Genomic DNA, 27727 nt, shown 5'->3' on the forward strand with positions numbered 1-27727 from the left:
CAAAGCACTATATAAAGCAGTCTCCTCCCTCAAGCCTATCATCAATGGTGTAATCTAAGGCAAGGCAATGAAACACAAGTGACAGGAACAGAGTTCTAGTTCATTGCCATGCTTAAAGACATAAGACTAGTGGAGTTGGACTATATGGAAATTAGTAGGAGGGAAGACCCAGCTATAGAACAAGTCTCCAGGACAGAATGACTGGCAAGGAAAGGAAACTGAGGGCACTGTCCTCACCTTCTAGGCAGCAGAACTAGAGAATCATTCTAAGTTTACAAAAGCAGTGTATTTGATGCCGAGACACAGCTGAAAGGTACCCATGAGGCCTTGTGGGGAAGTTCCCATTCTTCCCAGGTTTTTCTTCCATGCCTAGATAGGTTCTTTGGAGGAAAAGTTTCCTGAAGATATTCTTCTCCGAATAGATCTTAGCTCCTGTGCATTCCAAATCATTGTGATAGTCTTGAAACACTGCCATCTACTTGCAAAATCTTTTTCAAGTTTGGCAACCTCCAAGATGAATTTCTTCTCATGTGTCCTGCTAGGAGCACGTGAACCCACTCCCTCTTCCTCCCTGATGGCACAGTTTGCATCCCCCCTCTCCGGAGCACACTCCTCTCCTTCCTCTACCAGCACTACTGTCTTGCCCAGCCTCTCCAAACACATGCTCTTGATTATATACTTCTGCTGTCTTAGCTACAGAATCAACTATTTGCCCTATGCTTCTTCCTCAAGCACAGTCCATGCATTAAAAGAGAAGCCACTCTCTTGATTTTGTAGACTTATCAGCAGAGTACCCAAAAGCTCACAACCCACCCAGAGTCAGCACTGTACACTAGTCCCAATGCAGACAATGGAATAAGGACAGGAAGGTTGTCATCTACAGCACACCTGAATGATTTTTAACAGATGACACATGTGTGCATGCACACAGAGATGGTTCCTAATACTAGGCCAAGTTCCCCTGGATTTTCAGTCCCCTTTACTGAAAACTATACTATATGTAATTCATTCTATCACTTAGAAAACAATTATTTAAAAATCGTCATTTATCTTAGAAACATTCACTAACTTCCAGTGTATTGGTTCAGTGTAGTCTTAAAATAACTTGGAGGTGAAGATTTTATTGTCAAGAAAGGGAAGCACTAAGAATATAAAGGCTAGCATATATCCAACCAGTTATGACCACTCTGAATTTGATAATAAGAATATTGTTCCATTTTAGTCACCTTTTCTCTTCCTTCCCTTTCACTTTCCCTTCCTGATGTAGGTAAATGACCTTGCTTTTCCAGAACTCTGTCACTCTCATTTGGATATGTGGCTGGGGCTTAGTGGTAGAGTACTTGCCTATCACTGTGTGGGGCACTGGGTTCAATTCTCAGCACCACATAAAATAAATAAATAAATAAATAAATAAATAAATAAATAAATAAATAAATAAATAAAGGTGTTGAGTCCATCTACAACAAAAAATATTTGAGAGAGAGAGAGAGAGAGAGAGAGAGAGAGAGAGAGAGATATTTTGCTGGCTTCCTACCACTCCCCATACTTTGGCTGTTCCTGCTGAGACCTTCTGTTGGCCCAGAGGAGTCCCTGGTACCTTCCAGACCAAGTCACCTTGCTGCAGGTATCAGAAAAAGGTACTGATACTTTGTTATCGTCTGCCTAAAGCGCCTGCACATTTTGGAAAACATTTCACACAGAAGAGTTCAGAATCCTGGGATTCAGTCCGCATTTTATTTTACACTACATTCATGTAAGTTCCTGCATTTCCAAGATAACCAGATCACATTCAGGTTAGCACTGCTGGTAACAAAATCATACAACTTCCCTGGCTTCAAATACAAGATAGGGCAATGCACATTAATACTTACTTCCCTTTAATACTGCAGAAGATAATACATCACACACACAAAAATCACATGCCTTTTACAATCCAGTGTGAAGGCATTTTATGTTAAAATTAAGCCATGTGGAACATGGGCACAATAAGAGTTCCAAAGTTCCCTAACATTTCCAACAATGCCATCTTTCTCTTAACTGACAAGGATAAGATTCAGCTTCAATGCCTTGGGAAGTAAGGGATGGGAAAGCAGAGGATTACTTAATTCTGAAACTCATGGCTTTTCAGGCTACTTCTGTGAAAATTATTTAAATAATCTAAAATTGTAAAGAGTTAATATGAATAAGGGATAGTAATATAGGAAGCACCTGGGAAAAAAATTCCACCAGTCACTGATGGGAAATTTAAACTGCAGACATTTCACAAAAATGGAAAATCTGTATCACATCCAGTAATATGTAAATTCTCAAGATACATTTTCATTTTACTGAATGAACACACTATGATCCATGTTCTGGTCTTGAACAGTTCAGAAAAATCCTCCATCTGCAATATTTACTAAAAGCCATCCTAGATCATTACCCATCTAAAAATACAACTGACCAATATACCCAACCCTTACAAACTGAGCTATAATAAAAACGAAAATAAGATATGTAGGAGAAAAATCAGAAGCGTAGGAAAGCAAGTTAGACTTGTTTAAGTCGTGTGACTAAATAAACAATTTCATTATAAAATGGTTCAGACCCTGGTCCAACACAGCTGGAATGATGAGTTACTGACGATACAAGCCCCCATCCAGAAAGACACTGTGCTATGCAGCATCTTTCTCCTAAAAGTTCAATGTGCTTTAGGTAAAATCATTACTTCACTGCATAATTAAGTACATGATTCAGAATATCTTCAGACTTGCTGTTAACTCCAGTGACTAATGAGCCTCTGCCACTTGCTTCCAAGAAGCTGCTGAGTCCTGAACGTATCAGGTTCTGAACAAAATCGATATGCATATTTGTTGATCCTGAAAGAAATCCCACCCCTTTCAAGGCAGAAAAATATGATGGAACAGGGAATAAGACATTTCTTAGGAAAGCCACAAAACAACTTATGAAAAACCAGAGCCAGTGCATATTTTACAACCCCTAAAGAAAGCCCCCATAGCAGGGTGGGCAAAGGGAGCAGTGATGTTTTTGAAACCAAGCTAATTGCCTAACAGTAAATTCACAGAGTAAAATGCAGAATAAGTCGACATATAACCAAGGTTTACATTATATCTAGAAATGTTTTATGCTTTAAAAAATTGCAATGCACTCCAAAAAAATTTTTCTGATAATTCATGTACAACAGAAGGCACTGTTATCCACATAAATCCATGGATTCTGCATGGCAAAAACCTGAGACCTGCAAGTCAATCCAATCCTCTAAAAACCACCATAGGCTGTCAGCCTTTGGAGCGTATGGTTTGTCCTTTTCAATGCAATGATTCTGTTTTTCTTTAATTTCATACATTACAGTAGCTGTTGAAAATATATATTTCAGGGTGAGAAAGGTCAAAGGTGAAAGGGAGAGTGGATAAAAGTACTGCCTAATGCCAGATGATAACTGGTGCAGCAGGAGGGCCCTGAAAAGCAGCCCCCTAATTTCTCCCCTTGACTCTCACACTCCCTTTGTGAAATTGTGAGATAAAACACAGCGAAGACGTCTGGTCAGCTGATGTCCTTCCTTCAGTTGTTGCCCGGCACAGTCCCAAAGTTAAAGGCAGAGAGAACTCCTTTGTTTTCAAACATGAAACCTCCCTGTTGTTCAATCTTCTTCTTTGCCTCTAGCATTTTCCAAAAAAAAAAAAAAAAAAAAAAAGAGGAAGAAAACAGAAGAATCCATAAGGCACAAAGTTGGAAAGAATCTCAAAAGGGCCAGATTCTTTACATACTTAGAACTGAAGAACCCTGACTTATGGTATTTGTTACCTGGCCAAATTGAATGCCAGCCTTTAGCAGGAGCACATCAATAAATAATTATGTTTACTATCACAGAAAAACATTACTACAGTAAGTGAAATGAAAACAAGTCTCAAGCTAGATTCCAATAGCTTCACTGTCTCTACTGCTGAAAAGGCACCAGACTTCTCATAGCAGGAGGGTCGATACCAAATCCGAAGACCTAAGTCTGTGCAGAAGAACCAGAGTTCTCAACTCTAGATGCCCGTCCACAATGTTTTCTACCAAAATATTTTTGTGATCACAAAGTCTTTTCCATTGTTAATCTAGGAGTGACCATAACGATCTCAACATAAAAATAAAATAATTTCTTTAGCTTAAAAACTGAAAATCAACATGAGTCACCAACACAAAAAGCCCAACAAATATAAATGGAGAGCATTTGTTACAGTTTGGATTGTAAATATCCCCCCAAAGCCTACATGCTGAAGGCTTGGTTGCCAGCCTTGGCACTCCTAGGGGGGGATGAAACCTTCAAGAGGTGGGGCCTAGTTATGGGAAGTTAGGTCAACAGGGGCATGCCCTTTAAGGGAACACTGGGCTTTGGCTCCTTCCTTCCTCTGTTTCCCAGCCACCTTGATGAGCAGGTTTCCTCCACCACAAACTCCTACATGATGTTCAGCCATACCTCAGGCCTAACAGCAACAGGGCCAAGTGACCATGGATTGAAGACTCTGAGACTAGAAGCCAAAATAAACTTTCCTTCCTTATAAGTTAATTTTCTCAGACATTTTGTCACAGCAACAGAGAGATGACTAATGTAGTATTTCATTTCCAGGAATACAAGTTCCTTGCAAGAATTCATAAAGAGACTTTGGTCTACCTGTGGTTAAGATGTTTAGGTAGGTGTCCATCTGATTAAGTCTCTCTCAGCAAGATTCATGCCTACCCTTACTTTTTACCTATACCTCCAAAATAACATAAGGATCTGAATGGGAATACCACTAACAAACACATAATGGACAGATTTTTGCAAATCTAAGATATTGGAAATGATTAAAAAGAACAACCATTCAATGATGACAACTCCTCATTATCATAAAGGGTTGGTCTCTAAAAATTTAAAAAGCATATTTAGGTGCCCCCTAGGACACTGAAAAAGTCTGGCTGCTGGCAGTCTAACACATGTGAAAGTGAGTGGCTGACCTGCCACCGTCCTTCGGTGCTCTGCCAATGTGTTCACCTCCTGCAGTGTTCTCTTCTGGTCCTCACTGAGAGGGACTAACAGCAACTGGTACCAGGCAGCATCCCGATTCTGCACAGCTGTTGCATTTCAGGGGTGTATAGGAAAAGGGGAAAAAGATAAGAGTCCAATAACAACTATTACCTCAGAGAAAAACGAGTGGCATGATCAAATTACAATGAAATTACTTCAGATAATAAGGGACAGGATGATGAAACTTAACCAAGGAATAAATTGTTCTTCTTTCTAAATTTTACCATCTATAAATGTTCCCTAAAATCCAGATCATGGGACATACACCTGTACTCACTTGTTACCATTTTCCTCTAGAGTTTTCTAGAGGAAAATGCAGCTTCAGCATTGTTTCCACAACAAGGACCCACATCTGTGTGCATTTAGGCAAAGTCTTCCCCTTAGCTACTGGACTTTCCCCCTTAGATAGCTCATCTCAAATTCTACACAATAAAACCAAATTCAGCACTTTCCTCCCAAACTCTGTTTATCTCCCTATTTCTATCACTGGTTCTATTAGTCTCCCAGGCACCCATCCCAAGCCCTTACCACCTCTGCCCACATTCTCTTCATGTCGAATCCTCTGAGACTTGATGTTTTCTACTCACATGATTCTTTCCATTAAATCCCATTCTCTACTCCAGGACCTTATTCCTCCTACTTTAACAAAATAATCTCAGAATGCTTGGCTCCCTCAGCTCTTTTTACACATTGAACACCTGGAAACTCCCTGAAGGTAAACTACCACATGCCCTTACAGAAAACACTCAACACTCTACTGGGGAATGGAGACCAGAACTCAAAGCCACTACAATCTCGTCCTGTTTCCTTCCTTCACTGAGGCTTTCAGCAGTGGTCATTACAAACTAGCCCAAAGCTGGGTACCTAACTATCACTTGAGGAGCATTTTAATAATACCATACGTGCTGGGCACAGAGGCACACACCTATAATTCCAGATACTCAGGAGGCTGAGGTAGGAGGATCACAAGTTTCAGGCCAGCCTCTGTAATTTAGCAAGACCCTATCTTAAAATAAAAAATCAAAATGACTAGAGATAGGGCTCAGTGGCTAAACACCCCTGAGTTCATTCTCCAGTACCTAAAAATAAAAAAGGGGTGGGAGTATAGCTCAGTGGTAAATCACCTCTAGAGTCAATCCTCATTACTGAAAAATTAAAAAATGAACTACATCTTTTGAGACTCCACTCAATACCTAAAAGTTTCATTGGTGACTAGGGTGCACACCCATGTCTGGAAAAAACTATCTTGGTACACATCATATTTCCATCTCCACATTTATGCTTTTATTTTCCTATTGCTTTGTAATGACATTCTGTGTACTCTCTTTAATTCCTGTGAAATTTCAATAAAAATATTTAGGTAGTTTTTAATCTTCATCAATGGTATTTGCAGCAACACTAAATGATGCCAATATTATGCTAATATTGTCCCTGTCAGTGAAAATATTTTATACAGAAGCATATCCACTTTAATATCACTTATAATAACAAAAAAGTAGAAATAATACTAAATGTCCAACAATAAAAATAAGTTGTATTATGATACAATCACAGAAATACCATCTAACCATAACAGAATGTACATTAGTGGGATTTTTCTTATAATTTCTTTAATAATTTTCTAAATATTATCATTAGTTCATCATTTCTTTTGCGGGAGGGACTGAACTCAGAGGCACCCAACCACTGAGCCACATCCCCAGCCCTATTTTGTATTTTATTTAGAAACAGGGTCTCACTGAGTTGCTTAATAACTCACTTTTGCTGAGTCTGATTTTGAGCTTGCAATCCTCCTGCCTCAGCCTCCAGAGCTACTAGGATTACAGGCGTGCACCACTATGCCTGGTTCATGTATTTTTATTCTGTAAAATTTCCATTTCCCATTTTTATACTAGTTCATTAGTCTTACTCATTTGTAGAAGGCTTTTGGATGTTGTGCATCATAAGCCTATGATACATTTAGGAAGTCTTCTCTCCCAATCTTCAATGAGTCTTTTAATTATATTTGTGTGTCTTGCTGTATAAAATTGGTAAACTGTTTATGAAGTAAAGAGCTACTCTTTGTTCCTTCCCTCAGGGACTGTGAATAACTAAAAGGTTTACACCATCATTTTTAAGTAATATACATCTGAAATACTTCATTCTTTTCTGTAAATGCTTGCTCAATTTTTGCCTAAAGGATCAACAACACAACCTGAAATTGCTTTCTGTGAGGATAACCTACAGGCTCACACTATTGCTTTAAAAATGATGAAAGATGCTAGGACTGGGTGATGAGAGTTTCTTTATGCTAATCCCTTTCATTTTGCATATGTATGGATATTTTTGTAACAAAAAATTAAAATTTTAAGTGTCTATACCGATTTTTAGTCAGATCCCAAAACAAGTAACAGAAAGGAATGAAAAAAAATTTCTAAGAAATAGCTCAAAATTCAGGGAGTAAAGACATACTTAACAGAGCTTGTGTAAAGAACTGATATTCATCCACATTATTGTCAAGGTCAAGTGGAGTGCTGAACCCCTCAAGGGCAGTTTCTTCCAGCACTTCTTCATCCCAGTCATCCTCCTCTTCCTCCTCGTCTCCACCTCTCCCGTTATTTGCCTGCATGGCTTGAGCAGCAACGTTTGTATCCTCCTCATCACTGGAAATCTCCTCTGTGGATCCATTAATTATTTAAAAGGAATCAAAATATGCAAGTGTAATAGATAAATTTCCATGAAAAAGACTATTTTAAAAATGTAGAAATGGTAAACAACAATTTTACATAAATACATAAAAATAAACCTTATGACTACTCTACAGTTTGATCAATTGAGAATGGCTTTATCCTTCTCCCTAGATCTGCGGGTTACCTGAACATTGCTAATGTTATACTATAGCTGACTCTTTAACTTGAGAATACTATTTAACTGCATTTTTCCCATAATTTTTGTTAAAAAAAAGACATTAAATGATTTTGTAATCAGTACATGTTTTAGATAACAATGACCTCCCATTGAGAATTCAGGTCTCTCATTGACTAAACAGATTACCAAGTGTTCAGAAGTACCAAAATGAGGAGGTCATTTCCTTTAACAGAAATAGTAAAAATGCAAAAAATGTAAATAATAATAAAGTAGTCAACTACATGTGGCTTGAAAAGTTATAAGCCAAGTTACATATGACCTATTTTCATTGCTGCTCTGTTCCAAGTGGTTAGATGAATATATAACTGGAATATTGTAACTAGAAGGCAGCAAATGCAGAATAAAAATCAACTTAAAAGGAAAAACCTAGAGTAAACCAGGCAACATCAATCTAAAACTAGTTCCATAAAACACACCACACTGAAACAGTTGGATTAAACTAAAAGACAGAGATAAAACAAGAAACCATAGTTTGGGACCAGACATGTAGTGGGGGAAAGTGGCAAAGATACAATTACAAAGATAGCAAGAAATACCTTTGCTAGTTAATAATTCTACACTTTGGTAGGAAATTCAACAAGTCTTGGAATATTACTAGAAAAATTTTTTTCAAGCCATATTATTTATAAGCCAAAACCCAGCAAAACATGAAGTTAGAAAGAGATCATAACAAAATGAAAAAAGAATTTGTAATTCTTGGCATATGCTTAGCCCCCTCCAAAAAAAAAATAATAAAGAGGAAAAAAAAGTAACTTCTAGAAAGAAACGATTTCAAAAGATTTAATCAGAAATCATAAAAATCAGAAACTTTTGTGGTAAGAGTGGTGAAGGGTAGCTTAAAATACCTTATATATGAACAAACTGGGATACCAGTTAAAACAAAAAGTGTTTTAAATCTATACCTGCTGAAATCACAAAGTTTAGCATCAAAAAATAGTTTGTTTTTTTATTTGTTTGTTTGTTTTTGTTTCCTGGCAAGAATTCTGATTTTTCTTAGCTAAAGATAAATGGCTGTTTTAACCAGAAAAGGAAAACCTCCACTCAGAATTAAATAGTGCTACTTCCTGGGCCCTAGCAAGTAGCTTTACAATCTCATTATTAAATGTCTAATATTCTTGATATTGACAATCTTATTCTGACTTTAGATTAAGCAAATCATCTTCATTTCTGAACTTTATTCTAAATGTATATTTAGACCACAAATACATCTCTCATTAATAATTTTGGAAAATGAATCACCTACCAATCCTTATTTTTTAAATCAATCTCCACTGTTCTTAATCTAGTGTTTCACTTAATTCATGGCTGCTGCCTTCATTGAGTCTATTTGTGGGAAGCCATTCTCACACGTGATCGGGTGCCTCCCATTGAGGGTCTGAGGCACTTTGGCATAAGTCGAAGTTTTTCCCGGCCCTCTCCTGATGAGAGAGCCCATCCGTGTGGGGGTGTGCCTGACCACTGACCCCGGGGACCCAATCGCTGACCCTGACTTTGGAGTACAGCCCCCCCTCAACCTTCATTGGATGGAATTCTCCCCTGAATCTCTGGTTCCCTAATAAAAGGCTACTCCTCGGCGTGCTCGCTCTCTCTCTCCTGCTAGCCCTGAGTAATCCTTGCTGCCCTGCTGGGCGGCTAGAGGAGCGAACCAAAGAGGGGAGCCGTCTCGGACCTAGCAATAGAATTAAGGTAATTGAGTCTTGTGTTTTTATTTCGATCTCGTCTAACTAACTTTATGCCTAGAACCTCATTAATGAAACCACTGCGAAGGCCGCGTGGTAGATCTATTAGCATTAACAAGAAAATAAAATACTAAGTTGTTAACATGTATCAAGACCATTCTGTTACAAATATATTTACCAGGTATAAAAACATCCATTAGGCTCAGGTTTAAAAATAATTCAGTTTACAGTTTCAAGAAGTACACAAATCTGTTATCCCACATGATACAATTAACAAGTCAATCAAGTCCAAGATATTTGTCAAATGTTCAGCAAGCCAAAGAATGTAAATCTGTTTAATGAAGCCAAACAGACTAAAAGTCAAAGAAAACAATGCTCAAATCACAATCAATTCTAGCACCGTATAAGACTTTACCATTTTCTTCTATGTCAACTTTCTCTGCTTTTGAGCGATCTTCCCGGTTTACCAGTTGCCTAGTGGCACAGACCTGCTTTAGGCCAAGGTAAAGGAAAAGTATAGAAGGGACAATCTGTCCCACCACAGCATCTACTGCAGGAGGTCGATTTTGCAATTCAAAAAGGATACTCAGTCCTATTATACACATCTTCCGATCATGATGCCTGCAAAATTTAAAGGGAAAAAAATGTAGACATGAGAAGTGCAATAAAGGACAAAACCCAGAGAAATTACAAAAAGAAATGTTCAAGGCAAACTCTAGGGTTTATTCATTGGGATTGTACAGAAATATCTCCAGTTTTCTGCTATATGAAATCTTACATTAAAAAAGTTTTATAAATCATTATCATTAAATACCCATGGGAGTCTGCAATTAGCATGGTGAATCTTGCTGTAATACCAACTTATGACTAATGTAAATGCTACATTTCAGTGTTGGCATAATGGGTTTTGTTAAAGCAGAAAATTCTTATACAATGGAAAACATGGAGAGTTCCCCAGACTCTTCCCATTAGTCTAGTCCTCAAGTTTTCTTGGCACAGGTATTGTACACTAACATCAGGTGCCAAAAGCTATTTCAAAAACTCGACATCCAATAAGCTAAGCTTAATAGATCTAAGTAAATCTACTAGCATCCTCTGCTATAACACGGATAAGGAACTCTTTTTATTAAATTATTTATTCTAATTTGTTATACACAATGGCAGAATGCAATTCATTTCATGTTACACATATGAAGCACAATTTTTCAAATCACTGATTGTACACAAAGTATTTTCACACCATTCATGTATTCATACGCGTACTGAGGGTAATGCTGTCTAACTCATTCCACCATCATTCCTACCCTCATGCCTCCTCCCTTCCCCTCCCTCCCTTTTGCCCTATCTAAAGTGCCTCCATTCCTCCCATCCTCCGCACCACACCAGGAAAATTTAATTCTAAAGGAAAAGATGTTTGACCAATTTATATTAGTCATATTTTTCTATATATTCCCTTTAAATTGTTTAAAACTAAAGATACTAAGAACTAAAAGACTATTATATTAGTATAACCACTTAAAATTGCAAGCATGAACAAAAAAAATCACTTGCAGTGGTTCAATTCATTTAAAATGAGATTATAATACAACAACCTCATGAATACTTTACAAGCTTCTGTTATTCCTCATTATTTGCATTGCTTGCTTCATTTGAGTTACTAATGGCCAAGTTGTATGACATAAGAGGAATTGTACTTGACCGAAGGCTTTCTCATTCTCATAGTATCAAACTAGTAGTGCATACCAGTCAAGTGGATCATAGCAGGAAAGACGATTAACCAGTGGGTCTCTAAATAATCTAAGGAAGCACTCTCCAAGGATGCCCAGTGTATGCAAAAGCTAAAAAAGACTGTCTTTGAAAAACTGCTTATTCATGTTGACAAAGATATAAGAATACCAACTACATAACTTTGCATGAACAAATCTCTATTCTAAATCTTTGTCAGAGATAACTTTAAGCACACTTTCTGTTTTTTTTTTTTTTTTGGGGGGGGTGGTGGGGGCGGCTACCAGGGATTGAACTCAGGGACACTCAAACACTGAGCCACATCCCCAGCCCTATTTTGTATTTTATTTAGAGACAGGGTCTCACTGAGTTGCTTAGCACCTTGCTGTTGTTGAGGCTAGCTTTGAAGAATGTTTTTCCCTTGAAAGTTTTATAAACAAATATAAGTGAGGGACAAATTCCAGGCTTCTACAAGTAGAAAACAGGCAGAGCATCCTGTAAGTGTGTTCACTCAGTCCTACTCTACCATCCTAACCCAGGCCTTCACCATCACCCACACACATGGTAGTGTACTGATCATTTCTACCCAAGTGTCTACTCCCTTCAGCAAACTTTTCTAAGTAATATCTTACAAAACTTAAAAAATGTTCCCAAATTAAGACAGCAAGCAAGCTCAAATTCTAATATAATATGGCCATCAACATGTGTTGGGTGACTTGAGATGGGCATATAACAACGTAGGACCTTATTTTTCCTGTGTTTGAACCATGCCCCCTGCCTTTTTTTTTTCTCGCAATACTGAGGATGGAACCCAAGGCCTCACGCATGCTACGCAAGCACTCTACCTTAGCTATATCCCCAGACATAATTTGTGTTTTTTTTTTTCTTTGTGGCACTAGGGAATGAACCCAAGACCTTGTACATGCCTTGCAAATGCTTTACCACTGAGCTCCATTTCCATCCCTATGTTTAAAAACTAGGAGAGTGAGTCACAGAAAGCCAACCTCCTCTACAGAGGCAATCTCTAAGCTAAAATTAATAATCTTTCTGACCACATTTGAGAACAGGCTCCTTTGAGAGCTGCAAAGAGCTAAACATCCCAGGACAGTATGTAACATCTTTGGCAGACTGGTATCCTCCTTAGAAACCTGATTGCCCCTAGAATGTCTGCCCACAGACACATAATAGTCATAGCATTTAGACCCTTAATTTTTGCTGCCTAAGATAACAATGACACACAATAATCAAAAACAAATGGGAAGGGGTTGGGGATATAGCTCAGTGGCAGAGCACTTGCCTAGCACATGTTGAGGCACTGGGTTTAATCCTTAGCCCACATAAAAATAAACAAAATAAAGGCTTTCTGTCTACCTACAAGTATTAAAAAAAACTTTTTAAAATGGGAAGAGGCTTGAATTCTTTTCACTAGATTGTACTGTTGAAACACATTCATAACACTCTAAAAATTAAATATCATGTTACTAATATACCAAAAATAGCTCCAATGATATGAAAATTGATTTTGTACATGGTATCCTACATATATATATATATATATATATATATGAAGTAAACTTTCCAGAAACAGAAAGTCAATATGAAGTCCAAAGGCACACATACCCAAGAAAATAATCTGTATCGTTCATCCACTGGTTTATAAACTGTACAGTGATAGGTCCAGGGTTGTGAGGCAACTGAATTCGCTCTAAAGTATGTAGCAGCAAATCAGGGTTATAGTACAAGGCAGCAATTGTAACCTGAAGACACATCGTACGGAGTTCACTAGTTTTGACCCCTCGAGTTAATCTCTCCAAAACAAGTTGAACAAAGAGAGGAATGCACTAAAGAGTAAAAAGAAAAGAAGAGTCAACCATACACAGAGCAACCAAGTAACTTACAGAAAGCTAATGCTGGCAAAGAGTAGTATCAAAAAGTCAATAAAATGACAATAAAATTTTTGCTTAAATTGTTTTTAGATATTTACAAGATTTACATGTTCATAAAATTCACAGAAATTAAGTAAACAAAACAACAGTCCTTCAGCAATGCCAGGAAATCTGCTTTCTTAAGTGAACACTGGAGTTCATGCAAGACTGTCCAGTAGAGTCCACACTCAAATGGTGACAATAACCCATGGGTAAACTCAGCTAGATAAAATGATGAAGGTGGACTTTTCTTTGATTAATCAAATTGAAAATAAATGATTGGGACTAAAAATAAGTATGATAGTCTCAGTATGTCTCTTGAAAACAATTTTACATGAAAGATGAAAAAGAAGTGGTGAACCCCACACATTAAAATAAAATGATCTAATTCCAATGCTAACTCTGTTTCTTACTCAGATGCAGAATATTCCTGGTTCTAATGTAATAGCACAACACATATGATTTTAAAATACATTAAAAATTATTACCCTGGCCAAATAACTGGTTGAGAATCAGTGAAGTCACAATGGAAAACAAACCTGAAGAGCTCTTTTTGAGAGGTTTTAAAAGTAAATTTTAATTTTAATTAAATTTTTTAAATTAATTTTTACTAATACATACAAAGCCAAGGGGAACCAAAGGAATCTAAGTTTTAAACTAGTAACACTAAAATTATCCCCTTTACAGTATATTAAGACAAAACTGATTATGGAGACAGGTTGGACAAGTTACACAAATCCACAAATAAAGCACGGTGCAACTACAAGAGCAGTGCAGGAGATCTGCGCGTACCACTGCGGAGGGTGGTCACCAAGAGAAGAACAGTGAAAAACATAGGTAGAGTGCACTGCTGTGTATCTAAGAAGCAAGGAAAGAATGAATTTAAAATGGAGGGAAATAGGGAATTGCAGTAAAGGTAAAAGGATCAGTGATGGAGGCTAGACTCCTCTGAATACACCTTGCTTATTAAGTTAGACTTTAAAACTGTGTATATGGTCTATATTCGTTAATTTTTTTAAAAAAAGCAATCCCTAAAAATTCAGATTAATTGAAGTAAATGAATAAGCCAAACAGGGATTATTTTAGTGACTTTAAATTTAATGATTTGACTGTATATTAACTACATGTATATATTTATATAGTCCTAGAGTATGGACATACCTTGGGTGAAAAGAGCTACCAAAAAATCTTGAACTGTTAATAGTAATCACATTTTTTTAAAAAAAGAGAGAAAGAGAGAGGGGAGAGAGAGAGAGAGAGAGAGAGAGAGAGAGAGAGAGAGAGAGAGAGAGAGATTTTTAACATTTATTTTTTAGTTTTTGGTGGACAAAACATCTTTATTTTATTTTTATGTGGTGCTGAGGATCGAACCCAGTGCCCCGCGCATGCCAGGCGAGCGTGCTACAGTGTGAGCCACATCCCCAGCCCAACAGTAATCACATATTGATGATAATAATGATAGAATTATTCTGAGACTATTGTTTATATTAGTGGAATAAAGCACATAAGTAATTATGATGATAACCTAATTGATCCTATCTCCTACACCAAAAATTATAGTTAACTAAAAATAAAGAAGCCCTGAATTTTCATTGGAAATTAGAAACATCTACATATCTATGTGTACTAATGATGCTCAGACTAAAAAAAAGAAAAAGGTATTTCAGCTCTTCTTCATAGAAACAATGACCAACTCAATATTGACGACTATACATAAATAGCAGTAAGATATATATTATATATGAATGTTAATATATAATTGATGCATATTACATCATCAACATACTAATATAATAATGATATACTACATCTACATAGAGAGAAAATGTCAGGACAAGAAATCTAAACAATGAGCCTGGAACAGCTAGTCCTACCTGATAATAGGAAATCTACCAACGACTATCAGAGTTAAGTTAAAAGGATTCACAAGGGCTGGGGTTACAGCTCAGTGATAGAGTGCCTGTCTAGTACGTGTGAGGCACTGGGTTTGATTCTCAGCACTGCATATAAATAAATAAAATAAAGTCCATCAACAACTTTTAAAAAAATAAAAAAAAAAAACAAAAACCAAAAAGGACTCATAAGACAAATTCAAGAGGTTCCCACTGGCCAAAGATGACACATCTTTGTATACTTGGAATATATTCAAATACCTCAACCAATTTGAATTCATAAGTTCATAATGATACAAATCAACAGAATGAAACAAAAACAACATAATAAAACACTTCATTGGTCATCTCTGGAAGACGTCAAGAAACAAATGTATTATCTTGCTGGGCACAGTGGCGCACACCTATAACCCCAGCAGCTGGGGAGACTGAGGCAGGAGGATCGTGAATTCAAAGCCAGCCTCAGAAACAGCAAGGCACTCTGTCTTTAAATAAACTACAAAATAGGGCCAGGGATGTGGCTCAGTGGTCAAGTGCCACAGTGAAAGTTCAATCCCTAGTACCCAAGATAAAAAGTATTATTTTGAATCATGGCAGAAGAGAGAATTAACACACTTAAATACTCAAACTTTCTCAGGATAATCTGATAATTTATGAGAAAACATTTCGTTTTATAGAAATATTTCATGTACTAAAGGAAGAAGGAATGGTAATTAGAATATCACTTTCAACACCACTAAACTCAGAGGATAGGAGACAACTAGACCTACTGTGCTTCCTAGGAGAAATACACATCATCACCCATGACTTGTTCTTGCCAAAAAAGTAAAACCTGAGTCTGACCCAATCTCTAAATTTAACTACCACGTGACAGGAAATTTAGAGAAATGGAATGCCAAAGTAATGTGTTCCTTAATAGATAGTGAATGCACTGTGTATTCGCAACCATTAGAAATCCTCTTAAGTCCTCAGCTTTCTGATTAAAAATTCTCTAATACTATCTTCCCAGATCCTTCTACCACCCAGTTTTAGGAGTAGAAATTGACTATATCACTTTAGAGATTTTTGGTTGCTGACTTTAAATGAACCTACACAGATAAAACAATCCTCTTATTCAACTCTTGATTACCTACCATACTGCTCCAAACCGAAATTTCAATTTTTTGCACTTTTACAAGTCTTCCTAATTTGCTGATAAACAAAGCCAAGATAGGCCAGTAGTTCAGCAGAGAAAGCCCTGGAAGGAGACAGCCAAGAACAACTTTCCTGGGGAACAAGAACAACCCTCATGGGGACAAGACAAACCTCAGAAGAACCTGAAAACAAAAACTCAGCCATTACAAATGCTTAAAGAATAAAGGAGGGCTGGGGTATAGATGAGTCTAGAGTGCTTGCCTAGCAGGGGAAGCCCCTGGGTTCAACCACCATGAAGGAAGATGAAAACATTCCTAAAGGAAACTTTGATTACAATACCTCAAATATAGAATAACAATAAAAACAGACATTTTTGTTTGGTTCATAAACCGGCACTGATGGGAATTTCAAAATAAGAGTTTCTAAACAATGTTGAGAACTGCAAAATGTATAGAGTTAAATTTGTGGCCAAGATAATTTCAAATGGCCTCTTTATTAAAATGACAGCCACAGTACTCAATCTTCAGAATATATACATACACACATAAATTTTGTGATCACTGAATCAAAATACTGAGAAGTATGTGTTCTCCTTTTTGCATTTTACAAGAAAGTCCTCCAAATGTGAACATACATTTCATTTTATTACATTTTTGGGAAAATCTGTTTGTCCCCCTTGGAGATTGGTGCACGGGGGTGGGGGCATATTAAATAAATAGTTTAAGATGGAAACTCAGTTTTGAATTCTTTACAGCGACTGTCAAACGGATCATCACCTAAAGCCAAAACTGAAGAAACAGTTCTCAATTGCGTGGATATTCGTACACACAGGGAAAACAGCTTATGGTGTTTCAGAACACATTGTAATGAAGATACGTTCTCAGAAAAAAGAAGGAAAAAAGAACCACCCCTCAAGATGGCATATGGGGATCTGAGATGAAGAGGACAGGAGAGGTGGGAAGGGGTGACTGCGAGTGGGCTGCACACAGGAAAGTGTGCCAGAAAGGAAAAAGAACCTACTCATGGATGACAGTGTTCTGCTTTGGCAGAGATGAGACAAATATAATAATTCAAAAGTATTCTCCGTCCATGAGCACGTTCTCATGTGAATCAATGACCTCAGTGCACACCTACTTTACTCTCTACAGAGAATGTTCAAATCGTTATTAGTTGTTGTGCTCAGGTCTTTTTCATTCCTACTGATACATTTACAAAGATATGACTGCGCTTTCAAAGCAAGACAACTTATTCTTTTTAAGAACTCTCCTTTCTCCTTCCTTTTCTATAATCATATGTTCATTTTATTCTTATTTCTTCCCTCAATATACTTTTCATTTCACTTTTTTTCCTCAACTCCTCAAAATCTTTTCCATCTCCTGTTGTGTGCTCTATGCCATTCTCAGAAAAAATACACACTCACACATACATACACTTAAGTCTTGAGGACCAATAAAATGAGTTATTCGCCGAAGTCCAACTCAACAGATTCCAAGGACATAATCAACATGATCAGTCACTGGTCAGGATGAAATAATCACTTCACACCCACTGATCAAGTCACAATAAAAAATAGATAATAAGATAGTAAAAATTACTAGTGAAGATGTAGAGTAAGTGGAACATTCCTATGTGACTGGTAGGATATATCGACTGGTACAGTCAGTAGGGGAAAGAGTTCAACAAAAGACAAATTTATGCTCTGTATGTAAGTTGGCATCCCTTCTCCCAAATTAAAGAACTTGTATGGGAATGTATATAGCAGAATTATTCATAATACCTTAAATTAAAACCACCCAAATGTCCATAAGTAAAACGTTTATAAACAAAAGACAAGAGAATACTACATAGCATTAAAAATAAATGAAAGTACTTACACATACAATAAGGAGAACAAACCTCAAAAACATTATGCTAAATTAATTCTGACACAAAAGAACACATACTTTATTATTACATTTATGTAAAATGTCTAGATGAGGCAAATCTACCAAGACAGAGAACGAATGGGTGGTTGCCTGGGGCTGAGATTGAAAGTGAGAAATGACTACAAATGCCCATAGGGGCCTTTGAGGGATGGCGGGAATGTTCGAAGACTCCAGTGTAGTAAAATATGCACAACTTTATAAATCTATTTTAAAACACTGTATTGTACATTTCAAATACAGATTATATAGCATATAAATTATACCTCAATAAAGTTTAAGAAAGAAGATATTCTATTAGTATCATTTTCATATGGTAGTGATAAATATTATCATGACAAGTTGTCTATTCAACAGATAACATTGTAAAGTTAGAGAAATATTTTCATGAAAGAAAAATCTGACAGCCTGGACAGAAAAGGGTTATTAAAATGCCCAGCCAGATTTATAGCATGTTAAGTGTTATACTTCTGTTCTCTTAGCACTCATACAGCAGACTGAAATATGCCCTTCATGTAGTTTGCTCCAGGTTAAAAATTCATCAAATTTAAATCTTTAGGATATTAATTATATCCTTTTTATATATTAATGGGTATACTAAAGTAGCTTATTTTACATAAATGCTTTAAAAGTATAAATCAAGAAATCCTGGCAGTTTAACACTGGCATTGCTAAGAAAAAGTGGCATTTTCCCCACATTCCCATTGTTTATATTTTTCTGTATACATTTAAAAGACCTTTTCACACTGTACCATAATGGTACCATCTCCATGTCTGACTCACTACATCTGTGTAAGGTTCTTGCAGGAAAAAGATATTTTCTCAATGACTTGTTCACAACTCTGATTGTTGTTCAGTGAATCTCTGTTGAGCCATACACACATTACTTTCCCATGTCTGCTATAATAAATTACTGCAAACATGGTGAACTAAAAACATAGCAATTATTTTCTGAAGTTTCTGAAAGCCAGTTCAGAAAAGCTCCAAGTTGGGGGGCCACACTCCCATTGAAGGCCCTAGAGAACACTCTTTCCTTGCTTCTTCCAGCTTCTGGTGTCTTTAGGCACTTCTTGGCTTCCTTGGTTTGTGGCCACATCACTCAGGCCTGTGCACTGCCTTCTCCTCTGTGTGTCTATCTTCTTCTCTTCAGTCTTTCAAAAGGACACTCTTTCTATTTATTTTTTAAGGTGTTAGATGGACGGGATGCCTTTATTTTATTTTAATGTGATGCTGATGATCAAACCCAGTGCCTCACACATGATAGGCAAGTGTTCTACCACTGAGCCACAACCCCAGTCCCAAAAGGACACTCTTGATTGGAGTTAGGGAACACTAAAGTAACCCAAGATGAGCTCATGTCAAGATCCTTCACTTAATTACACCTGCAAAAACCCTTTTCCCAATGAGGTTGCATTCACAAATCCCAGGATTTGGATGTGGTCCTGAATCCAGGTCTCAGGGTACACAGGCTCAACCTCCCCATCCATCCCAGCCACTTGGCTCCTGATACAGCTTCTGCCCTGAAAGCTCTTTTACCTTCCCACAGTGCACCCCACCTCCCTCAGTTACACTGTAAGCCTCTTTCTGCATCCCCAGTGTCCGTCCCCATGAGACTCACAATTCTGAAAGTGTCTGAGGATGACAACGATGATTGGGATAGAAGGTCTTCTCTAATATTTAAGGGCTATAATGTCTGAAGTGACTACCTTTTACAAGTGACCTAGTGTATTCACCAATGTTCTCCAGAGAAACAAAAGAGAACATGTGGGTACATACACAAGGAGATTTATTTTAAGGAATTCACTCATGTGGTTATGGAGGCTAACAAGCCCAAAAGATAAGGGAGTCAATGTCCCAATTTGGGTCTGAAGGCAGGATGATCTGATTTTGCAGATGAAGTACAAGGACCATCTGCTAGAAGGTAATTCCTTCTTGCTCCAGGGAGGCTGCCGCAGTCTGGCTGGGCACAAATCACGAGCCACTAAAGCAGGAACAAATTTTATTTTTTCTACTGCAAGAAAAAACCTCACACACGCTCCTGGGGAATCCTCCCGAAAAGCCACGAGGCTCCTCCAGCAACCCCCAGCCGGAAATATCTCTCCGGGAAAACCCTCCTCCTGCACTTCGCCAACCAATGGGAACTCCCGGGGAATCCCCGTGAGAACTAAAAATAGCGCGAGAACTCAAAATTAGCGCTAGAACTCAAAAGTAGCGGCAGAGGCGGATATTAACGCCTTGCCTGTCAATCAATACTGTTGGCAAAATGCCAGGGGCCATACAGACTCGGCTGTGGCTCTCAGCATCTCCCCCCTTCTGTTTAATTAAACAACAAGTAATGTGGCTTAGGGACCGTGCCTGTTAGGTAATCCAATTCAACATATGGTCCTTACCCGTCATCGGATGAACTGACCTCTAGGCGTCAGCCTCCTGTCTTAGGTTGGTACCACTGCAATCGGATCATACCCGTCACTGACTACCGGTCCAGCATACAGCCATACTTGTGGATAGGCCTTTGCACCAGTGGGGGGGTGAGGTTCTTTGCCTCACCTCTGTTGGCCCCCAAACTTGTCCTTGGTGCCAATGGGGGGGTGAGGTTCTTTGCCTCACCTCTGTTGGCCCCCAAATTTTAGACCATCACTAGCTGAAGGGAGGAGGATATAATAAATGCCACGACACTAAGCCAATTGATGGCTCCTTTGAAAAATTGTACCACCGGTGACACCATCAGCAAAGATGCCAGCATTACCACAATTCGCTGCACCAACAGATAGTTCACAATGCATACAAGTGATACATAGTCCAGGCAAGTTGTGCAAGCAGTTCAAAGTAGAGGAATCTGTCAATATGTCCATTTCCTCCCAAAGTAAATCTACTCCTTGATTGAGCATTACTTGTTGAGTTATTATTCACTGATGCATCAGTTTATACAGTTTGTTGATAGCTACCAAAGAAGCTGTAGTTTGGTTTTATCTTTGTCTTCACCGGCACTGGGATGAAGATAGGAATTCTGGCAATGATGCTAGGAAAAAAATTATGTAACATTCCAACAGGCATTAAGAAAACAATTTTTTGAACAATTTACATTATCCTGAACAGAATTATTAAATATAATGAGAAGGAAAGGTGAAAGCAAACAAACAGATCTGTTAACCTCCTTATTTGTTCACATATTAAAACAATTTTCAACAGCTGTTTACCCAATCTAAATTAAACCATTAAAATCACGTGAATAAAAAAAAATTCGGATCCATTTATTCATGAGCGCTCCTCATATAAGATATATGGACATACACACATACAGACACACAACACAAAACAGAAGTGTGCGCACATAACATACAACATATAAGACAATAATAAAGGCCTTGTAGCTTTACCTAGGTGAAATCTCCATTGCAATGTTTAAAAACTCCACAGTCAAAAAATAAAACACAGTCAAAAAACAAAACTGATCAGAAAAACATTAACCTAGGTTTGTATGAGCTCAAAAAATAAAATAGAACTTTATGATGTGGGAAAAATGCAATAATAAAATAGATATTGAAAAAAGGCACCGTGGTTAATCACTGTCGCAGATGTAAGAATAGCCAAGCTGGAGCTCTGGATATCAGCTGTTATGGATTTCAGTCAAATCATCTTCTTTTTCTGTAGAAATTGTTTTGGTTAACCTCTCTGGAATCCAAATCGGCTGCTGTTCTCCCTGTGGGAACACACAAACGGAACCCCGACTCCAGACAATAACTGGGTCGGGACCTTTCCATTGTCCTGTTAGAATATCTTTCCAAAGTACCTTAGGCTTATGTACATTTTTCGGATACATATGTCTTTCCGCAGCACTAAGTCCTGATGAATCCAAATTTAGAAAGTTTAGAGTAAAAAGGGTTATTTTAAGTTTATCTTTGGGGGATATATACCCCTTTCCAATTCCCTCTTTTTGCTTTAATAAGTACGTTTTAATAGTTTGATGAGCTCTTTCAACTATGCCTTGTCCCTGTGGATTGTATGGGATTCCTGTTATATGAGTAATACCAAAAGATGAGCAAAATTGTTTAAAAGAGTTAGAAGTGTAACCAGGACCATTATCAGTTTTTAACTGTTTAGGAACACCCACAGTGGCAAAATTTTGTAAGCAATGAGCTATAACATCTTTAGTTTTTTCTCCGGAATGAAGGGAGCCCATCAAAAATCCGGAAGAAGTATCAACTGTAACATGTAAATATTTTAATTTTCCAAATTCTGGCAAGTGTGTGACGTCCATCTGCCAAATATGGTTAGGTATCAGTCCTCTAGGATTGACTCCAAGATTAACTTGTGGTAAAAAGGTCACACAATTTTGACATTGTTTTATTATATGCCTGGCTTGTTCCTTAGTTATTTTAAAACGCTTTTGTAAAGTATTAGCATTAACATGAAACCTTTTATGAAAATTTGTAGCTTCTTCTACAGTAGAAAAAATATGTATATCATGTGTAGTTTTATCTGCTAAATCATTGCCCAAACTAAGGGCTCCAGGCAATCCTGTATGTGCCCTGATATGTCCTATAAAGAATGGGTCTTTTCTATCCCAGATTAGACTTTGTATAGTGGAAAACAAAGAGAAAACAGTAGAGGAAGGGGAAATCCTACCAGCATCTTCAAGGGATATTATAGCATTAACTATATACTGACTATCAGAAAATAAATTAAATACAGAATCTTTGAACATTACAAAAGCTTGTAAAACTGCATTGAGCTCTACCTTTTGAGCTGATTGTTTGGGAACTAAAAATGTAAAAGTTTGATCAGGGGTAACTACTGCTGCTGTACCATTATTAGACCCATCAGTGAATATATTTGGAGCATTCACGATAGGTGTTTTTCTTGTCATTTTAGGAAAAACTACAGGATGCTTAGACCAAAAAGACAACAAAGGATTAGATGGTAAATGATTATCAAATGAAACATTTGATTTACACATGATTATTGCCCATGTATTTAACTCATTAGCTAACTCATCAATTTGCTCCATAGTATATGGAGTAATAATTTTATTGGGAGAAATTCCAAACACTCCCTTTGCTGCTTTTATTCCTTTCAGTATTAATTGTCCTACAGCCTCAGGATACCTAGTAAGAATAGTGTTAGGAGAGTAAGATAAATGTATCCACAATAATGGACCTTCTTGCCAAAATACTCCTGTAGGAATATTTTTTGTTGGTATTACAATGAATAATAAAGGCAAACTTATATCAATTCTGTCCAAATGCATATTTTCCATATATGTTTCAATAATTTTTAATGCCTTTCTTGCTTCAGGAGTTAATATGCGGGGTGAATTTGGATCTGATGGACCTTTTAGGATATCAAATAAAGGTCCCAACTCTCCTGTTGGTATGCCTAGATAAGGCCTTATCCAATTTATATCTCCCAACAACTTTTGAAAGTCATTAAGCGATTTGAGTTGATCTACTCGTATTTGAATTTTAGGTGGACGGACCATGGTTGAGGATAATAGAACTCCTAAATAATTAATTGGAAAATTTAATTGTACTTTATCTATTGCTATCTCTAGATTATAATTTTTTAACAAATTTGTAAGTGTGGCATAACATTCCAACAATGTGTTTTTATCTTTGTGTGCTAACAATACATCATCCATATAGTGAAATATTTGTAGTTCAGGATTTTGATTTCTAAGTGGCTGGATTGCTTTATTAACATAAATTTGACACATAGTTGGGCTGTTAGCCATCCCTTGAGGGAGCACTTTCCATTCATATCTCTGATCAGGACCTTCATGATTCAGTGCAGGGATAGTAAATGCAAAATGTGGACTATCCTCAGGATGAATTGGAATTGAAAAGAAACAATCTTTAATATCTATAGCTAAAACATACCAGGTTTTTGGTAAAGCAGACAATTGAGGAATCCCTGATTGAGCAGGTCCCATAATAACCATCTCATTATTAATGGCTCTTAAATCTTGTAATAATCTCCATTTACCAGATTTCTTTTTAATGACAAAAATGGGAGTATTATAGGGAGATACAGAAGGTTGTATATGTCCCTCCGCTAATTGTTGTTTGACCAGGTCATGGGCTGCTTGTATCTTTTCTTTAGTCAGGGGCCACTGAGAAACCCATACTGGTCTATCTGATTTCCAAGTGATTTTTATTGCCTCAGTGACCCCTTCTGAAAACCCAGTCCATGTCTATTTATTCTTTGATCTATTTGTATTGGTGCTGCTATACCTTGTTCTTGTTTTTCTAATCTTTTTCCTTTCCTAAAACCTTGTCTAGCCATAATAGTGGGTGCATTTTGATTGATATTATTTGTTAATGTCAAACCTAATTGATCTAAGACATCTCGTCCCCATAAATTTACGGGAAGATGATCCAATACATATGGCTGTATAGTTCCTTCACATCCTTCAGGATCCTTCCAATCTAAGACCATTGCACTTCTATGGGGATTAGTTGCCACTCCTAGGCCTCGAAGCGTTTGAGTGGCTTGTTGTAATGGCCAATGTTTTGGCCATTCTTGACGAGATATGATGCTAAGGTCTGCACCTGTATCCAGTAGCCCATTAAATTCATGTCCTTGAATATTTAGTTTTAGCATTGGGCGAGAATCTAAATTCAAAGACAGCATAGCCCAATCTACACCTGTGGAGCCTAAACCCCTGGAACCTCTTTCCATAGTAGTACTGGAAAATTTATCATGTAGGCTGGATATTATTAATAACTGTGCTATTCTATCTCCTGGTGAAATTACTGATATACCCTTTGGAGAACTAGCTATAATTTTTATTTCACCTTCATAATCGGGATCAATTACCCCGGGACTTATCATAAGTCCTTTTAGCGTAGAAGAACTACGTCCTAACAATAAGCCTACTGTTCCTTGGGGAAGAGGTCCTTTTACTCCTGTGGGAATGATTTGAACTCCCATCTCTGGAGTTAGTACTGCTCTGGCGGAGGCGCAGATGTCCAACCCTGCGCTCCCTCTGGTTCGTCTGATGAGAGATCGGATGGATAATGTGTCCTGGGTACTACCCTGATGGGGTTGCTGGGTTCCTCCATGGTTTTTCTGGGTTCCTCCAGTGCCCCGTACATTTGTGGTCGTGGGCCCCGGAGCATTGGGCCCCCCTGTCCGTTTTTTGGCAATGGAGCCTGATGCCTTTCTCCACGATATCGTGGGTAACCACCTGGTCCTTGTCCATTTTTTGATAATGGAGTACCCTCTATGGTGGTTTGAGAACGGCATTCATTAGCCCAGTGTCTCCCTCTACGGCATCGTGGGCAAATATCTGGTGTTCTATTCCTTTGATACCTAACTTTGTTATACCTTCCTCCTATGGGGCAACTCCTTTTAAAATGTCCTGTTTGTTCACAATTGTAGCATGTTTTTGGCCTGGCATCTAAAGCCTGTTGTACTGCTGCCAAGACTTGTCCTTGTTCATTAATGTCTCTACATAATTTAATATATGTGTTTAAATCTTCATGTTTCCATGGTCTAATGACCTCTCTGCAGCAACGATTTCCTTGGTCATAAGCCAGTTGTTTTATAAATGGCATTGCTTGTTCTGTGTCACCAAAAATTTTGGAGGCTGTTTGAATAAGCCTATCTACAAAGTCAGCGTAAGGTTCATTAGGTCTCTGTATTACCTTAGATAGCTGACCTTGTAAATCTCCATGTCCTTGTAAAGTCTTCCATGCCCTAACTGCGTCTGCAGCAATCTGTGCATATACAGCAGGATCATATTGAATTTGTTGCCGCTGACCCTCATAAGGTCCTTTTCCTAGCAACATCTCTAGACTTCTTTGAGGGTAACCGGCTGCTGCATTTCGTCTAGCTGTCTCCCTGCAAAATTCCTCATTGGCAACCTTCCATAACAAATATTGTCCTCCATTTAGCACAGATCTACACATGCTAGCCCAATCTGCTGGAGTCATGTCCAAGTTAGTAATGGATTCGACCATGCTTACAGTGAAGGGTGCATGAGGACCATAGGTTGTTACAGCCTCCTTTAATTGCTTCACTGTTTTGAACTCTAACTCACGGTGAATTCGCTGCCCTCCTGCCTGCTCAAGTACAGGGCATGCTAATCTTTGAGGTCCTGTCTCAGGATCCCATCTATCAACTACGGGGGTTGAGGGGGTTGAGGGCCACTCAGCTATCTCCATAGGTGGAGCTGTTGGCTGAATTACGCCCTCTGGTGATAGATCGGTGTTAGTAGCAGCCTCCTGTTGTTGCTTCCCCCCTGATAGCTGTTTCTCCTCTAAGCTTTCTTCCTTTAAATTTTCTTCCTCTGTCTGACTAGCTTGAGAGACCTTCTCTTTTGCTTGATCTAAATTGTCTTTCTCCATGGTTTGAACCTCTAACAATTTATTTAACACTCTTTCAGTTTGTTTTTTACTAATTTCTAATCTGTTACAAAGATAACGCAACCCAAAAAGATAACACAAAACAAGACCGAAACAGAATGAAACAAAAATGGAACAAAAAATCGTTGTATCAATTTTCCTATTTTCTGGACATGTGCATTTGTGGTCTATTTCTATCTCTTCCTCAGGGGCAAACAACTTCAAACCTTGAGCCAACCATTTTTCCCAGTCTGCCTGAGAAAATTCTAGGGATAGGCAGCTTGAAACAAAACCAAAACAAATCAAAGCAAGAACATATTGTTTTTTAAAATGGTCACCCATTCTCTTGCCTTCCCTTAGGGGTAAGCAATTTCACTTACCCCGAAGCTTCAGACGTTCCCCGTCCGGGCCGCCAAATGCCGCAGTCTGGCTGGGCACAAATCACGAGCCACAAAACAGGAACAAATTTTATTTTTTCTACTGCAAGAAAAAACCTCACACACGCTCCTGGGGAATCCTCCCGAAAAGCCACGAGGCTCCTCCAGCAACCCCCAGCCGGAAATATCTCTCCGGGAAAACCCTCCTCCTGCACTTCGCCAACCAATGGGAACTCCCGGGGAATCCCCGTGAGAACTAAAAATAGCACGAGAACTCAAAATTAGCGCTAGAACTCAAAAGTAGCGGCAGAGGCGGATATTAACGCCTTGCCTGTCAATCAATACTGTTGGCAAAATGCCAGGGGCCATACAGACTCGGCTGTGGCTCTCAGCAGGAGGCCAGCCTTTTTCTTCTGTGCAGGCCTTCAACTGATTGGATGAGGTCCACACACATACAGACTGCTTGACTCAAATTCACAAGTTTAAAAATTAATAGTATCCAAAAACACCTGTTCAGAAACATCAAGAATAAGGTTTGATCAAATATTGTAGAGTACCCTGGGATAAGTCAAGTTAATAAACAAATTAACCATCATACTTAGTATATGAGTCTCATCATGTCTGCTCTGGAGATGTCTATAAATTAACTGAATCCATCATTTCCATGTTTCTAAGTGGCAGAATAACTTCCTAGGATAGCAATAAGAGACTTTTGTTCTTTAGTTGCTCCTGTAAACTATTTGACTGACACCCCCAAACGCAGGCACATTT

At 38.0% G+C, this 27727-nt stretch overlaps 1 protein-coding gene across 1 annotated transcript in view; it reads right to left on the bottom strand.

Moving 5' to 3' along the window:
• Positions 1-3137: 3137 nt before the first annotated feature.
• The window catches only part of LOC113177346 (importin-8-like), a 91543-nt gene continuing 66953 nt past the window's right edge, over positions 3138-27727 (bottom strand). Inside the window, exons 3-7 of the mRNA XM_077798949.1 lie at positions 12982-13202; positions 10052-10257; positions 7502-7705; positions 4981-5097; positions 3138-3659 (exon numbers count right to left, since the gene is read on the bottom strand). Of these exons, the coding sequence (XP_077655075.1) occupies positions 3562-3659; positions 4981-5097; positions 7502-7705; positions 10052-10257; positions 12982-13202 (846 nt within the window). The 3' untranslated portion in view covers positions 3138-3561. The remainder of the gene's footprint in view (positions 3660-4980; positions 5098-7501; positions 7706-10051; positions 10258-12981; positions 13203-27727) is intronic.

This window comes from Urocitellus parryii, chromosome 5 (genome assembly GCF_045843805.1).
Source record: "Urocitellus parryii isolate mUroPar1 chromosome 5, mUroPar1.hap1, whole genome shotgun sequence".
Classification (NCBI taxonomy): Eukaryota; Metazoa; Chordata; class Mammalia; order Rodentia; family Sciuridae; genus Urocitellus; species Urocitellus parryii.